Source organism: Geotrypetes seraphini, chromosome 15, assembly GCF_902459505.1.
Source record: "Geotrypetes seraphini chromosome 15, aGeoSer1.1, whole genome shotgun sequence".
NCBI classification, from domain to species: domain Eukaryota; kingdom Metazoa; phylum Chordata; class Amphibia; order Gymnophiona; family Dermophiidae; genus Geotrypetes; species Geotrypetes seraphini.
Genome location: NC_047098.1, coordinates 55292040 through 55308257, shown reverse-complemented (window position 1 = coordinate 55308257; position 16218 = coordinate 55292040). Strand labels below are relative to the sequence as shown.

Here is a 16218-nt window from a genome sequence, read left to right as displayed (position 1 = left end):
CCTTGGTGAGCATATTACAAAAATGAATGCAAAGTTTTGAAACTTATTAGATATGGGAGGGAGAGGTTATATACCCATAACTGATTATTTTCTCTTTCTTTATACTCGACAGGGAGACCCTTGATAAAACACATTCGTGTGAAACATGTCGGGTCTGACTCCCTGGGTGGACACGGAGATGAGTATATAAAGAACTCTTAAAGTTCACATTATGAGCTTAAAGTTGAATATATAAACAATTCTTAAATTTCACACTATGACCTTTAAAACATTGATGCTTTATTAACGAATAGTAAAATAAATGAACAGCAAAACAAAGAAGCAAGTGAAAATTGTAATAAACCAGACAGCCGATGATGAAGCTCCCACATTAAAACTTCCCGCTTTTTGAATCAAACTATGCGGAGGAGTGGTGGGGCTGAGGCGTCAGGTTTTTAGGAAATTTAACATTTGACCACATCTGGACATATTCTGGTGACATCTTATATTACCGGTCTGGGTTATACTATACATTTATCTTTCAGCCATTTGATTTAGAAACTGTATAGACCCAATACAGACCATGTTTTGGTTGTTAAAACAACCTTCTTCTGGGGTTCTAAGCAATAAACAGTACTGCCGTAAAACACAAATATGAGAAATACAAAACAGCACCATAGAATACTGTGCACTTGCCATGCGAGCATGGTCTTCTACTCGACTAAAGAGGATAAAATGAAGAACAGAAGAAAAACAGTAGAAATGAGAGGGGGAGAGGAACTGTGGAAAAAATGAATTAATAGGGAAGGGCTAGAAAATGAAAATAAATCTAAATAAATATGATTTATTATATACTACCCAGTTTGGCTTTAGGAACCGCCATAGTACAGATCGGTTTGCGAGCCCTTTACGACCAGATTTCCCTCCTGCACTGTTCACTAACGCCTGTAGCAATCTGATCCCGATCTACCCATGCAAATTAATAAAACCCCATGCAAAATAGCCAAGCGATTGATTCACTAACAATTGCTTGGCTATTTTGAGTTGGGTTTTACTATTGGCAAACCCGACTGCTGCAGACCTGTCGGTAACTGAGTTACTGTCAGGTCTGCAGGCTTTTTGATAGGCCTGCCTGTCTTTTTTATTCATTTTTTCCATGGCACAGATATTTTGCATGTGTTACACAGGAATAATCTTCCACAATAGGTAATTGAGGCCAGCAGCGTGCCAGATTTTAAGAAAAGATGGGATTGGCATGTGGGATCTCTTCATGGAGGTAGTTAGGGGGTGGGCCATTAGTGTGGGCAGACTAGATGGGCCGTGGCCCTTTTCTGCCGTCATTTTCTATGTTTCTATGTTTCACATTAAGAAAGTCCAAGAGTGCCTAAGTTCCGTCCATAGAACTCAGATCTATTTGAAGCCCAAATTAAGCTCAAAAGTAGACTTGGTTTTCATTCGCCTACAATATAGGAGGCATCATATGGAAGCCCTAGGTTGCTCAGTGTTATGTAAATGAATCAAAGGATGCACAAATTGAGTCATTGCCCAAACCACGCCCACACCTATTGAGTTAGGCACGAGTTTTTAAACATGGGCGTCCATGAAATTGTGGCTGCGTCTACAAAGTGGTTTCTACGTCCTTTGGACACCTAAGTACCAATTATCGCTTGTTAAGACTCTTAATTAGCTCATTAACCACTTAGATTGGGCATCTAAAACACGCCTAACTTTAGGCATGACTTTATAGAATCGGGGCCTATATGTTTATTGGTGCTTACACTATTTAATATTTTTTCACTTTATTCTTTGGCATTTAATAAATATTTATAGACTCAGGCCTTGCTCCTCCCCTCAGTCCCACTTACTTTAGCCTTCCCAAGCAGCTGAGCCACCGACCATCTAGGGAAATTTAATTGTGGCAAAATTACAGCTTGGACCAGCACCGTGGATCAGCATGATTCTGATTAAAAGATATATTTAATCCTAATTCTGAGTCTAAAAAAGACTCTCCCAACAAGACCATTCACTTGTGATTCCACTGATAAACTTGAATCCAGAATTATACCCCAAAAGGATTTTGCAGTCAAAATGTAAAGAGCACATTTTTCATGTGCAGCCTCTACAGAACCGGAACAAACTTCCAGTACCTCTTTGGCATCAAATGATTTGTGTCAGTTTAAAATACTATGGAAACATCTAATCTAATCTAATCTAAACCTTAAGTTTATATACCGCATCATCTCCATGAGTATGGAGCTCGACACAGTTTACAAGAACTTAAAATAGTAGGTAGAGAAGAAGAAAAAGGATTACATGAACTTATGTAAAGAAGGGGGGAAAAAAAAAGGGGGGAAAGGATAGAGTTACAATTTGCTGAAAAGCCAGGTTTTCAGTTGTTTGCGGAATAACTGAAGGGAGCTCAGGTTCCGCAACGGGGAGGTGAGGTCGTTCCAAAGACCTGTGATTTTGAAGAGAAGGGATTTTCCCAGTTTGCCTGCAAAGTGGATGCCGCGTAGGGAGGGGAAGGCTAGTTTATACCTTTGGGCAGTTCTGGAGGAGTCGGGACTGGAGGAGTTGAAAGACAGTGGGATAAGAGGAGGGAGGATGCCATGAATGATCTTAAAAGCCAGGCAGGAACATTTGAAATGGATTCTGGAGATTATTGGGAGCCAGTGAAGTTTGGCAAGGATTGGGGAGGCATGGTCAGATTTGCGTTTTGAGAAGATCAGTTTGGCTGCAGTATTCTGGATTAGCTGGAGTCTTAGAAGACTTTTTTTTGATAGATTTAAGTAGATGGCGTTGCAGTAATCTAGTTTGGAGAGGATGATGGATTGGACAAGGATGGCAAAGTGTTGTTGGCTGAAGTAGGATCTAGCTTTCCTCAGCATGTGGAGGCTGAAAAAGCATGATTTTGCCAAGGAGTTGAGGTGGTCATTGAGGGAGAGATAATGATACCAAGGACCTTGCATGAGAATTCGAGCTGGAGTGTATCGCCTGTGAGTAGTGTGAAAAGGGTGGGCAGGTGTCATCTTTTTTTGCTATATGAAATCAGAATTCTAATGTTTGTTGTGCCTGTTTTGATTGAATCTGTGTTATTTCAATTATGTACAGTATGTTCTGCTGTGATCTGCCTTGGATAAAAGCAGAATATAAAATCTATAAACTATACTGGATTAGATGACTAGCAACCACTTGTGCTTGAATATTTCTAAAGCAGAGGTATTGTTATCTTTGAGGCCACTCCAGGGTATGATTTATGGTTTATTAAAATTTAGTGAATCACATTTCCTCGCAAAGATGACAAGGTAATGTACAAAATTAAAACAAGCTAAAAAGAAAGAAATGCCATTTCATTATAGGATAAGACAAAAGGAAGTTAGAATAATAGCAAGATATGAATTGGTTATAAGATTGTAGACTACTACACCCATCAGATATTCTGCTTTCTGGCACCATGATCAAAGATCTTTCCTTGTCAGGCTCATAATCTGGGTGTTCTTTTGGACTCCTCTTTGTCACATCAGTCCCAGATTCATTTTTCAAACTGCACTTGTTAAGTAAATTGTGTTTCCTGTTACCTAGACTTGTCTTTCAGAAAATGCTGCAAGCTATGATAATGGGTAACTTGGACTACAACATTTCAAGATTTGAAGGTACTGCAGAACAGTGCCGTGCAGCTTTTGTATGGGGTGCCTAATTTTGAACATGCTAGCATCGGATCTGTTACTACAGCTTTGTAACGGGGTATGTGTGTGTAATTTTTTGTCACCCTTGGTTTCCCATCCTTATCTTTGTTCCCACTGCACGATATGTGCCAACAAAATCACTGTGTTCTATGCATGCTTGTACACAGGAAGCACTCAATCATTGACATTTATGACTTAAACAAACAAGGACAGACTTTTTTTTTTTTTTCAATATCTGGTCTCTGTGAATGGAACAAACTGCCTAAGAATGTATCTTATTTCAAACTGATGTTGAAGCACTGCCTACAGTACTTGGTCAAGATGAGCTGTTTTGATGTTCCTTGCTGTTGTAGCTTTTAATAGTTTTTGATGTGAATGTTTTAATTATGCATGCTGTCGTGTTCCCCACCTTGTACAAATCTATGCTATAAATAATAAACATAAACATATCGATAGGGAGAGCCTCTCCTGATTTAAATTTAGGACTTGTTGGCAGATAAAGAGCTTAACCAAAGGACTTTCATCTTCTGTTTATTTAATGTTAAGAAATGAGTCCTGAGTTCAGCTTCTGACTAGATCAATACATTCATTAAGTTTAGCTGAAGTCAGGGAAAGTTCTTGCGAAGCTGGTACTAATGCACAGATGCCATCAATATCCAAAAAAAAAAAAAAAAAGTACATACCTACAGCTGATAAAATATTTTCAAATAATCTCAAATAATGATAACATTTTTAAGGGGCCAGAGGGGAACATAAGCAGTGCCTCTGCTGGGTCAGACCAGAGGTCCATCATGCCCAGCAGTCCGCCCACGCGGTGGCCCATCAGGTCCAGGACCTGTATAGTAATCCTCTATCTATACTCTTCTATCCCCTTTTCCTTCAGGAAATTATCTAATCCCTTCTTGAATCCCAATACCGTACTCTGTCCTATCACACCCTCCGGAAGCGCATTCCAAGTGTCCACCACCCTATGGATGAAGAACTTCCTAGCATTGGTTCTGAATTCCTCCCCTCTTAATTTTTCTGAATGCCCTCTCGTTCTTGTAGTTTTTGAAAGTTTGAAGAATCTGTCCCTCTCCACTTTCTCTATGCCCTTCATGATCTTGTAAGTCTCTATCATGTCCCCTCTAAGTCTCCGCTTTTCCAGGGAAAAGAGCCCCTTTCAGCATATGAAAGGTTTTCCATACCTTTTATCAATCGTGTCGTTCTTTTCTGTACCCTCTCGAGTATCGCCATATCCTTTTTAAGGTATGGCAACCAATACTGGACGCAGTACTCCAGATGCGGGCGCACCATCGCCCGATTCAACGTCAGGATAGTTCTAGTTGTAATATCTTTCTTGATAATACCTAGCATTCTATTTGCCTTCTTAGAGGCCTCTGCGCACTGTGCCGACGGCTTCATTGTTTTGTCCACCAGTACCTCTAAGTCCTTTTCTAGGCTACTTTCACCCATTACCAGCCCTCCCATTGTATAGCTGTACATCGGGTTTCTGTTTCCTAGATGCAAGACTTTACATTTCTCTACATTAAACTTCATCTGCCATCTCGTCGCCCACTCTTCTAGTTTGTTCAGGTCCCTTTGTAAATTACACAGTCCTCTTTAGTCCCAACTCCACTAAATAGTTTGGTGTCGTCTGCGAATTTTATTACTTCGCACTTCGTCCCTGTTTCTAGATCATTTATAAATACATTGAACAGCAGCGGTCTGAGTACCGACCCCTGCGGAACACCACTTGTGACCCTCCTCCAGTCAGAGTAGTGGCCCTTCACGCTTACCCTTTGCTTCCTACCCGCCAATCAATTTTTGATCCATCTATGTATTTCTCTTTCCACCCCATGATTTTTCAGTTTCCGTAGTAGGCGTTCATGGGGTACCTTGTCAAAGGCTTTTTGGAAATCTAAGTATACGATGTCTGTGGGGTTCCCTTTGTCCATCCATTTGAAGAAGTGCAATAAGTTCGTTAGGCACGATCTTCCCTTGCAGAAGCCATGTTGGCTTGTTTTCATCAGTTTATTCCTTTATAGATGCTCATCGATGCTGTCTTTTATCAGCGCTTCCGCCATCTTCCCTGGAATCGAAGTCAAAATTACCGGTCTGTAGTTCCCCAGGTCACCTCTCGATCCTTTTTTAAAGATGGGTGTAACATTTGCTATCTTCCAATCCTCCGGGATCACGCCTGTTTTCAGGGTTAGATTACAAACCTGCTGTAGTAGTTCCGCTATTTCCTCCTTTAGTTCTTTCAATACCCTAGGGTGGATTCCATCCGGACCTGGAGATTTGTCAGTTTTTAATCTATCTATCTGCTTGTGTACGTCTTCAAGGCTTACCTCCATGGATGTTAATTTTTCTGCTTGATCTCCTTTGAAGATTTTTTCAGGTTCCGGCACGTTGGATGTGTACTCTTTTGTAAATACTGATGAAAAGAACATGTTTAGTCTATCTGCAACTTCTTTTTCCTCCTTCACCACTCCTTTCCTAACTCCGTCATACAGCGGTCCCACCTCCTCCCTAGCCGGCTGCTTCCCTTTAACATATCTGAAGAACGGTTTGAAATTTCGTGCTTCCCTGGCTAGCCTCTCTTCATATTCTCTTTTTGCTCTTCTAACCACGAGGTGACATTCTTTTTGATGCTTCCTGTGCTATTTCCAGTTCTCCTCAGTTTTGTCCTTTTTCCATTTCCGGAATGAATTCTTCTTATCTCTTATCGCTTTCTTTACTTCTTTAGTTATCCACGCTGGGTCTTTTGTTCGGCTCTTTTTGCATTCTTTTCTAAATCTGGGGATATACAAATTTTACGCCTCGCTCACCGTGTCCTTGAATAACGACCAGGCTTGCTCTACAGTCTGCGATTTCTTTGAGCTGTTCCTAAGTTTCTTCCTTACCATTACTCTCATCTCTTCATAGATTCCTTTCTTGAAGTTAAAAGCTGTCGCTATGGTTCTCTTTCCCTTCGATATTCCTACTTCAACTTTGAACTTGATCATATTGTGATCACTGTTTCCCAATGGTCCCACTACTTCCACTTCCTTTGCAGGTCCTCTTAGCCTATTAAGGAATAGATCCAGAGTGGCATTCCCTCTCGTTGGTTCTCTGACAAGCTGCTCCATGAAGCAGTCCTATATAGCCTCCAGGAATCTGGTCTCCCTAGCGCATTGTGAGTTTCCAAGACTCCAGTCTATCCCGGGATAGTTGAAGTCTCCCATAACAATCATGTTACCGCTTTTGCATTCTCACTTCTTCTCGGCTTTCATTTCTTCATCGTTTGCTTCAGTTTGTCCAGGTGGACGATAGTACAGGCCCATCTTTATCTCGGGCCCTTTCCTTCCCGGTATTTTAACCCACAGTGATTCCAATTTGTTGGTCGTCGCTGCTGTGTCCTCTCTGGTCGAGTGTATGTTTTCTTTTATGTATAGGACTATTCCTCCTCCTTTCTGACCTGACCTGTCTTCGCAATAGAGTTTGTGCCCCGGCAGTGCTATGTCCCATTTGTTTTCTTCATTCCACCATGTTTCAGAGACCCCAATGATGTCTAGGTTCTCATTTTTGGCCATGACTTCTAATTCTCCCATTTTGTTCCTTAGGCTCCTTACATTAGTATACATGCAATTTAAGTCCTGGTATTTTTTTGTCTTCATTTCCTTTCCCTGTGCTACAATCTTTATTTTCTTTTCCTATTCTACGATCTTCTTATCATCCTCTTCTTGATCTGTCAACTCTTGTTTTTTGCCCGTTGTGTCTTCCCAGCATTTTTCCCACTCAGTTTCCTCACGGGATACCTTCTTCCAAATCGTCGACACTTGGTCGACTGTCGGCTTTCCCCTTCTTCTTAGTTTAAAGCCTGTTCTATTTCTCTCCTGACGTTGTTTGCTAGAAGTCTAGTTCCCGCTGCGCTCAGGTGCAGTCCATCTCTCCTGAAGAGCTTGTCTTGCCCCAAAATGTTGTCCAGTTCCTCATGAAGTGGAATCCCTCTTCTTCACACCATCTCCTCATCCATGCATTTATTGACTGTAGTTCCGTCTGCCTCTTCACATCTGCCCTCGGTACTGGTAGGATCTCTGAAAATGCTATCTTCTGAGTCCTCATCTTCAATTTCCTTCCCAGAATTTTGAACTGTTCGATCAGTGCATTTCTACTGTAGTCTCTCCCGCTGACATCATTTGTCCCGATGTGGATCATCACTGTAGTCTCTTCCATCTCTGCTCCTTCTAGGATCTAGGAACCCCCTTAGAAACTCCACAGAATTGCCCAAAAAGGTACCATTTACAATCACACTGTAATTTCTTCTACACAAGGCCTGGATTCTCTAACTGGTGGTAATTTTTTTTAGTTGCCCAAACTCGGTAAAAAACGCAGTTGAAACAATGTTTTCAATTGAGTTTCAAGGTGCCTACCACAACCTAAAAAACTGGTGTTGTTAGGCCACCTAATGCCACTCTGGGTGTGGCTAACACCGGAAGTGGCGTTAGGTGGCCTAAAGCGTCTATGTAGGCACGTTTTACGACAAAGATAGGCACCGGAAATGTAGGCCTGGAAAAACCTGGCCTAATTTCCAGCGCCCATCCTTCCCAGAGGCGGGATTCTTTATATAGCACCGTCGAGTGACTGACATGCGATCGGTGGCCGCCGATATCGGCACCGCAGAGAGAATCCATGCCAAAAAGTCTTTAACCACTCCAGAACTGCTCATGAGATTCCAATCTCACTGAATGTATGTAATAAAGAGTGGTTTACTGTGTCAAAAGCAGCTGAAATATCAAACTGTAACAGAATCATTTGTTGAGTCCAGTTCAATGCTATATCTGGGCACCTCCAATTAAGCACCCCAAGGGTAGGTGGCAGGAGTCTATTCTACAGCGAAACCCAGGCGTGCCTAACATTTATGCGCCCGCACTTACTCCAACCATAGAGCTGGCAGGGACATGAGTATTTTACAGGATTCTGTATGCTGCACATAAAAGTGAGAATCTGACTATGTCCTACATTTGTGTACATTCCCCTTGCAAATGCATGCTATGGAAGACAGTCACACATTTCCAAAACAGTGCTTAGGGTGGCATATCCTCATGTCAGTGACTATTCTAAACATTTATGCATGCAATGGATGCATAAATGTTAGCACCTGCTTTACAGAATGACCATAGCACTAGGTTTCTGACCACAGATTTATTTTGGCCTACCTTCCTAAAGTTTTATTGCACGTTGTCATCTTTTTACATACTTCTAATTTGTTTCTTTGAGTTGTATTGGTCTTCTTTTTCTGATATTTATTTTATACATAACATACTTTATGTTTTGGTTTCAAATTTGTACTATTTATTAATGCCTTTAATGTCTTCATATATAATTGTATGGATACTTTTAAATGGATATGTGTGGGGGGGTTTCTGTGTTTAAAATCTTATATGTTTTTATTGTAGATCCATGACACAGACATATTGCCAAAACAAAACCCGGGTCAGGTCCTTAATAAACTTAGTAACATAGTAGATGACGGCAGATAAAGACCCGAATGGTCCATCCAGTCTGCCCAACTTGATTCAATTTAAATTTTTTAAATTTTTCCTTCTTAGCTATTTCTGAGCAAGAATCCAAAGCTGTACCCAGTACTGTGCTTGGGTTCTAACTGCTGAAATCTCCATCAAAACCGACTCCAGCCCATCTACACCTTCCCAGCCATTGAAGCCCTCCCTAGCCCATCCTCTCCCAAACAGCCATATACAGACAGACACAGACCGTGCAAGTCTGCCCAGTACTGGCCTTAGTTCAAACTGAGTTCCTTCATGCTAATTCTTAGGACCATTGTGCTTTTCCCTTCTTTTATTTTGGCCTGGCACTTTCCTCTTTGGTCTTCCTGTTCTAATAGAACCAGCTACAGTTAGGCTGTGGCATTAAAGCCCTAGTTAATTAAGAAATGCCGTTTAAAATGTTAAAGTTAAAGCGCTTACTGGAGTACTAAAGGAGGACAAAGCCATCGCCGACAAACTGAACACATTTTTTTGTATCTATATTTACCGAAGAGAATATGACAGGGTTGACAGTCAGTCTAGAAGAGGTATGCAGGCAGATTGATAGGCTTAAAAATGATAAATCCCCAGGACCAGACGGCATCCATCCGAGGGTAATCAAGGAACTGAAAGGGGTTATAGCTGAACTGCTCCAACTAATAGCCAATTTGTCGATCAAATCAGGAAGGATTACGGAAGACCGGAAAGTTGCAAATGTTACGCTGATCTTCAAGAAAGGTTCGAGGGGAGATCTGGGAAACTATAGACCGGCGAGTCTGACCTCGGTACCGGGAAACATAAAAGACTGTATCGTTGATCACCTTGTCGGACACAATCTGATGAGGACCAGGCAGCACGGCTTCAGCAAATGAAGATCTTGCTTGACAAACTTACTGCACTTCTTCGAGGGATTAAACGAGCAGATAGACAAGAGTGACCTGGTCAACATTGTATATCTGTAAATGCTCAGACGCTCATGGAATTCCTATGAGGATCGGAGCACTTACCTCACTGGCCCGCACTAAAAGCCTCTAGTGCAGCTTGATAAAGTGGGTGTGTGGGTATGGGTGCTTGTAAAATGTCTTTTTCCACTGTGTATGCCATTAAATACACATTTATCTATTTATTAGAATTTATTTACCATATTTTTGAAGGAATGCATATATTTTCCCCTTCAGATCTATACATATTTTATAAAAGACACCTTAGGTTCCTGTTAATTGAGCCTTTTGTAAAATACATAGCAAATTTTGAGTGACCCAACTTGGCAATCCCTTTCCTAGCCTACAAGTCTTATACAAAATTTGGCTGACAGGGAATGCAGATGATTTCACCAACAGAAAAGACAATTCAAGAAACAGATCCTCTGCAATATCACCAAGATGGACAGAGCCCTTGCTGCCTCCTGCTTCAGAAGCTTGATTTTGGCATTGGAAGAAAAGAGAAGAGGGAAGGGAAGAACAAAATTGGAAGTGGTGAAGATGTTGAAGTCAATCACATACCAACAAAGATGTAATTCTTCTTGTAAAAGGAAAGCCAGTCTCGTAGGATTAACATTTCTGTTGCTGATAACCCAGACACATCGTCTACCAGGCCATTTTCTGTGAAATCACCAGTCACGTAGGCTCTGGAAGCATCTTTCCCTGCAGGTAAAATAGTAAGGAATACCTGTACAAGATCCTGGCTCACAAGTCATTGTTGGAAAAGCAATCAAATCAGAAGAAAGGACCTACGGTATGTTCCAAAAATGCAGGTGGCGCCAAAAACAAAAAAGGAACAAAGTCTCTGGATGTCTCAGGAGTTGTAAAATGGTGAAAATTTATTAACATGAAAATCTAGATAAAAATAACTCAATATCCAATATGTGGTGTGCAAATGGAGCTTTGTGTTGGATCCAAGGCTCCATTTGCACACCACATATGGCTATTTGTACAGAATATTAGGAACATACAGATATTGAGTTATTCTTATCTAGATTTTCATGATAGAGACTTATAAGATCATGAAGGGCATAGAGAGAAGGACAGATTCTTCAAACTTTCGAAAAATAAAAGAACAAGAGGACACTTGGAAAAGTTGAAAGGGGACAGATTTAAAACGAATGCTAGGAAGTTCTTCTTTACCCAACGAGTGGTGGACACCTGGAATGCGCTTCCAGAGGGAGTAATAGGGCAGAGTACAGTACAGGGGTTTAAGAAAGGATTGGACAATTTCCTGCTGGAAAAGGGGATAGAGGGGTATAAATAGAGGATTACTGCACAGGTCCTGGACCTGTTGGGCCGCCGCGTGAGCGGACTGCTGGGCATGATGGACCTCAGGTCTGACCCAGCAGAGGCATTGCTTATGTTCTTATGTAATAAATTTTCACCATTTTACAACTCCTTTTTTTGTTTTTGGATTCACAATTCATTGTTAACTGATTACACATAAATATTAATTTTTTCCCTTTTGTTCATACACGTCCGGGGGGGGGATATGTTATGATTTCTTTTGCTTATGAATAAACTGTTGGGTATAAGGGAGGGGGGTTATTTGATGCGAGTTAGAATTTGAAGATTTATTAAGTGATGTTAAAGTATAAATGATTGTATTATTTGTTACACTTATTGTGAGCTTTAAAAATGAATAAAGATTTAACCCCCCCCCAAAAAAAAAAAAAAAAAACACAAAACTGATTACACATTGATTTCAGATCACTTTTGGAGTTCAAACATGAAAAACAGTTCCAGACCTTTAATGCTTCTCAATGGACATGGAGCTCAGGTTAACAGGTTTTGGGAGCAAATGCATCAACTGCCATCCACAGGCTCATGGGCAAATTTTGATGAACAATACAAAATATATTTCATTGTTTTTTTTTTCTTCTATGAGTGGGTGTTCATACTGTATACCTAGGGCTTCTGCTTTTAGGTTTTTAACTTACAAACAGACAAAACAACTTACACTTTAAAAAAAAAAAAGTATTTATTGGGTAAACACTGACCCCCCTCCCAGAACTTTTTCATCTCTCTGCTTGTGTGTCTTAGACCCTTCCCCACTTAGTTTTTGTAAATTTTACCCATTAACTCTTCATTATTATATTTTTGATTCATCACTTTGTTAAGCGACAGCACTGCGCCACTCTCTGTTAACTGGAATTCAAGCAACCAGAAAAAAAAAATATCAAAAATCAAAGAAATACTGTAATACTTTAAATAAAAATCAAAATAAAATAAATTTCTGGTGGAAATTCAAACATCCCCGTCCCCTTTACAAATGCGTGGAAGAGGTTTCTAGTGCCAGTCATAGAATTCCTAAGAGCGTCGGAGCAGCGCGGAGCATTCATTGAGCTGGTTGGCACTAAAAACCTCTTCCTCGCTTATATAAAAGGGGGTGTGTGTAAGTGTAAACTTGGTACGCCAAACCTGTGTACACCCACACTTTGCCTACATATCTGGTAGTTTGTCTGGAACAGTTTATGGTATGGCATAGTATGGGGTATCACTTAAATCACATCCCAAGCTCCTTCCTCCGTATACAGTATTTATTCAACTTTTATTGGATTTATTCAACTTTTATTGGATTCAACTTTTATTGGATGTCTAGTGTGTTACGTAGGGGGGTTGGTCCTAAGATTAAAGCTCTTTAAATAGTGCTAGCAAAGACGCCGCCGCCATCTTGCTGATAAACTTTAGAGCGGGGTGTATGAGCGGCTTATGGTGAGTAAATGTAAAAATGGGGGTGAAAGTAGATTTTAAGGTAGGATATTGCTTGCGTTGTACTGATATGAGACATTATTTATTTATAGTATGGATCCCTGACGAAGCGGAAGCGAAACATGTCGGGTCCTACCGCTGCATTTTAGAGATAAGTACAAACTCAATAATCTAAGAATTTAAAGATTGATAATTGATTCAGAAAAATTTCAAAGTTGGACCGGTGAGGAGATATACACTCAGTACTCCCCGTTTAAAAAGTATGCTATAACGGTTGGAGGTGGGTGGTTCTGAGGTCCATTAGAAATTCATTTGAAATGCTGAGATATATCTGAAATAAAAGTTGAATAAATACTGTATATGGAGGAAGGAGCTTGGGATGTGATTGAAGTGACACGATTGATGTTATCCCCAAGAATAAATATTTAGCCTATTTTTGTGTTTCAACTGAGGATAGTATGGGGTATAGCATTAGTTAGGCCAAGCAACCAGAAATTACATATATCCGGCATCTATCAATCCCCAAGGGTGCTGGTTAACTGAGAGTCTACAATATATGGAAAATAAACTGCATTTACAATTTATAAACACCTAAAACACAAGCCTTAGGTGTAGAATATTTAGGATATGAATAGTAATATTACTGTACCCGATGGAACCAGATGTACCTCTAACTCCCGGCTAAAATGAGGTGGCCGCAAAACGAAATGCCCATTTTGAAATGGTTTGGTCTTCTACATAGGGTTTAGGATTTTTTGTTATTTAAGTGCTTTTTAGGGCATGAATTAGAACTAAAGGAAAGTGGGTGCTATTTCATAGTTTTTGTTTAAACTACAGCACTCCATTAGAGGGTGTGAGAAATAACGTATTGAAATACAGAAGGCGAGCTTTGTTCAACCTTCCCAAAAAAGGAAGGGGTCTAAATACTCCAAGCATAGATACATGCATTGATTCTCACCTGCAAAGAAGCTATACGAGCCTCCAGGTCCATAGTGCTCTCTCCCTTTCTGTACATCGAACACTTGGCCCACCACTGACAAGTATAGTCCAGGGCTGCCTGCAACTCCAGTGTACCGGGACAGCTCTTCTTTGCTCAGCAGCTTCTCTGCTCCCCTAGCCGAATTCTTGGGAAATAGGTACAAGTAATCTGAGACGTCATGGAAAGTCAGGGACCATAGATCGAAATAGATCAGCACCATTGCTGCGAGGCAGGTAGCTGCAGCTGACAGGTATCCCAACATGGCAAGAGCACTAGTAATCAGTAAAAGCCAGCTAGCTCCTCAGCTAAGGGCTTACTGATGGACTGATCCAAGGGGATGCTGTTTCTTCTCTGGGCTTACTGCCATCATCAGCCCGGGTAGACAAGCCCCACTACATTCCTGTTTCTCTTGAAACACTATGGGAAGAGAAGGCTTTCTTAAAGAGACAGAGAAGGAGTAAAGCCTTTTCTGCAAGAAACATAAGAAAACAGCAAATACCTTGTTAAAAGTAACCTGCCGCCACTAGTAAATAATACAGCAAAGAAGCAACCGTTAAAAGCTATTTTTTTTTTTTTTAAGTTTCCTTTCATCCAGTATAAAAAAGATACAATCTAACACTAACAGCTAAAAAGGAGTCTTGCGGGCATAGGGTGGACAATAAGACTAGGGGCTCCTTTTACTAAGGTGCGCTAGCGTTTTTAGCGCAAGCACAAAATTACCGCGTACTACGCTTCTAGAATAACACCAGTTCAATGCTGGCGTTAAGGTCTAGCGCGCAGGGCAATTTAGTGTGCGCTATTCCACACGTTAAGGCCCTAACGCGGCTTAGTAAAAGGAGCCCTAGGTAACAAATTTTTTTTTTTTTTCGTTCCTGGATAATAAGTATTCTTTCTTAATTGCCTATGCTACAAAAGTATAAAAAATGACCCCTCAGACTTTCTTTTGTGACCAGGACATTGATATTTTGAAATTTACCTTTTTTGCGGAATATTCCAGAATGATTCCAAGCTGAGTAAACTTAGGGGCCCTTTTACTAAGGCGAGGTAGGGTACTGCCATGTGGCAAACAATACCACAGGTGTGCCACACTTGCCACTGTGGTAAAAAAAAAAAAGATTTACTATGTGGTAATTCAAGTGGTAAGGCTTACTGCAGCTGTGGGCAGAGGAAGGGGCATGTTGTGGGTGTGCATATCCATAATGCACTGGCGTGCTGAGGTAATAATAATAATTAATTTTCTTGTATACCGCCCCACCAGTAGTTCTAGGCGGTTCACAACAAGGGAACTGAGACATTTCAGTAAAAATTACAGTTTCAAAAAAACACATTGCTTCTTTAAATACATCAGTTAAAAATACAATTAAATGCATATCCTAATAAAATACACCATCGTAAATATGCTGTTAAGAATCAACATTCTTATTTATCAAATAGGTAAGTTTTCAGTAATTTCCTAAATAGACTTGGGCAATCAAAGGGTAAAGGTGTGTGGCTCTTCTTACTGCCAGGTTAACGCAAGAGCCTTTACTGCTTGCAAAAAGGCAGATGGTAAGGGCTTTTCAGATGCGTTGTTACCGCAAGTGTGGGCGGAAACCTGTCTCTCAACAAACATGCCTACAAGCCACACTTTTTTGACCTGTGGTCATAAAATCGGTGGTAAGCATATACTGCACTAATTTTAGCCATAGGCCTTAGTAAAAGGGCCCCTTAGAGTAACTTCAAGAACTTTCTGGAACTTTCCATCAATATAAATAATACAGTATAACTATAAAGATCTAAGTCCACTAGCTCAGTTCACTTCCAGTTGCCTAACTGGTAACATATCTGCATTGTTTTAGATGCCATCCATAGGCTGCAAACATCTGGCAGATGCATTTTACTATGTATGCGGCCAATTTATCAAGACAATAGGGAAAAAGTACACTAGAGAAGCATCTGTTAAGATGTGCGATGCCTACAAGGCATATTTTGGTATGACTGTTGGGGATCAAGACAAACCTTGGGTACCTCACATGTGAGCAGTGCCAAAAAACTAGGATGGAGGAATTTTCTGCTATAAAACCTTTTTTAGAATATTTTTTAAATACAGTGGTACCTTGGTTTACGAGCATAATTCGTTCCAGAAGCATGCTCGTAAACCAAAATACTCGTATATCAAAGCGAGTTTCCCCATAGGAACTAAGGGAAACTCGCTTGATATGTTCCCACTCACCCCCATCCCCCGAGGCCAGCAGCGCTGCTCTACCCCCTGAGAACCGGCATTGCTCCCCCCAAAGGCCCCCCCCCCCGCGTGATCCGGCATCCCCCTGCAATCCGGAACCCTCCCCCCCCCCCGGCAATCCGGCATCCCCTGCTGCGATCTGAAATCCCCC

The 16218-nt window shown here is 40.8% G+C and overlaps 1 protein-coding gene across 3 annotated transcripts in view; it reads right to left on the bottom strand.

The window, feature by feature from the left end:
- Positions 1-16218, bottom strand: part of LOC117348885 (neuferricin) — a 33198-nt gene that overhangs the window by 14394 nt on the left and 2586 nt on the right. For 2 of the 3 annotated variants that reach the window (XM_033921489.1, XM_033921490.1), the window contains exons 2-3: positions 13826-14315; positions 10675-10815 (exon numbers count right to left, since the gene is read on the bottom strand). In XM_033921489.1, the coding sequence (XP_033777380.1) occupies positions 10675-10815; positions 13826-14108 (424 nt within the window). In that variant the 5' untranslated portion in view covers positions 14109-14315. Of the gene's footprint in view, positions 1-10674; positions 10816-13825; positions 14316-14822; positions 14844-16218 lie in introns of those variants that run through there. The other variant, XM_033921491.1, reaches the window with a different exon arrangement.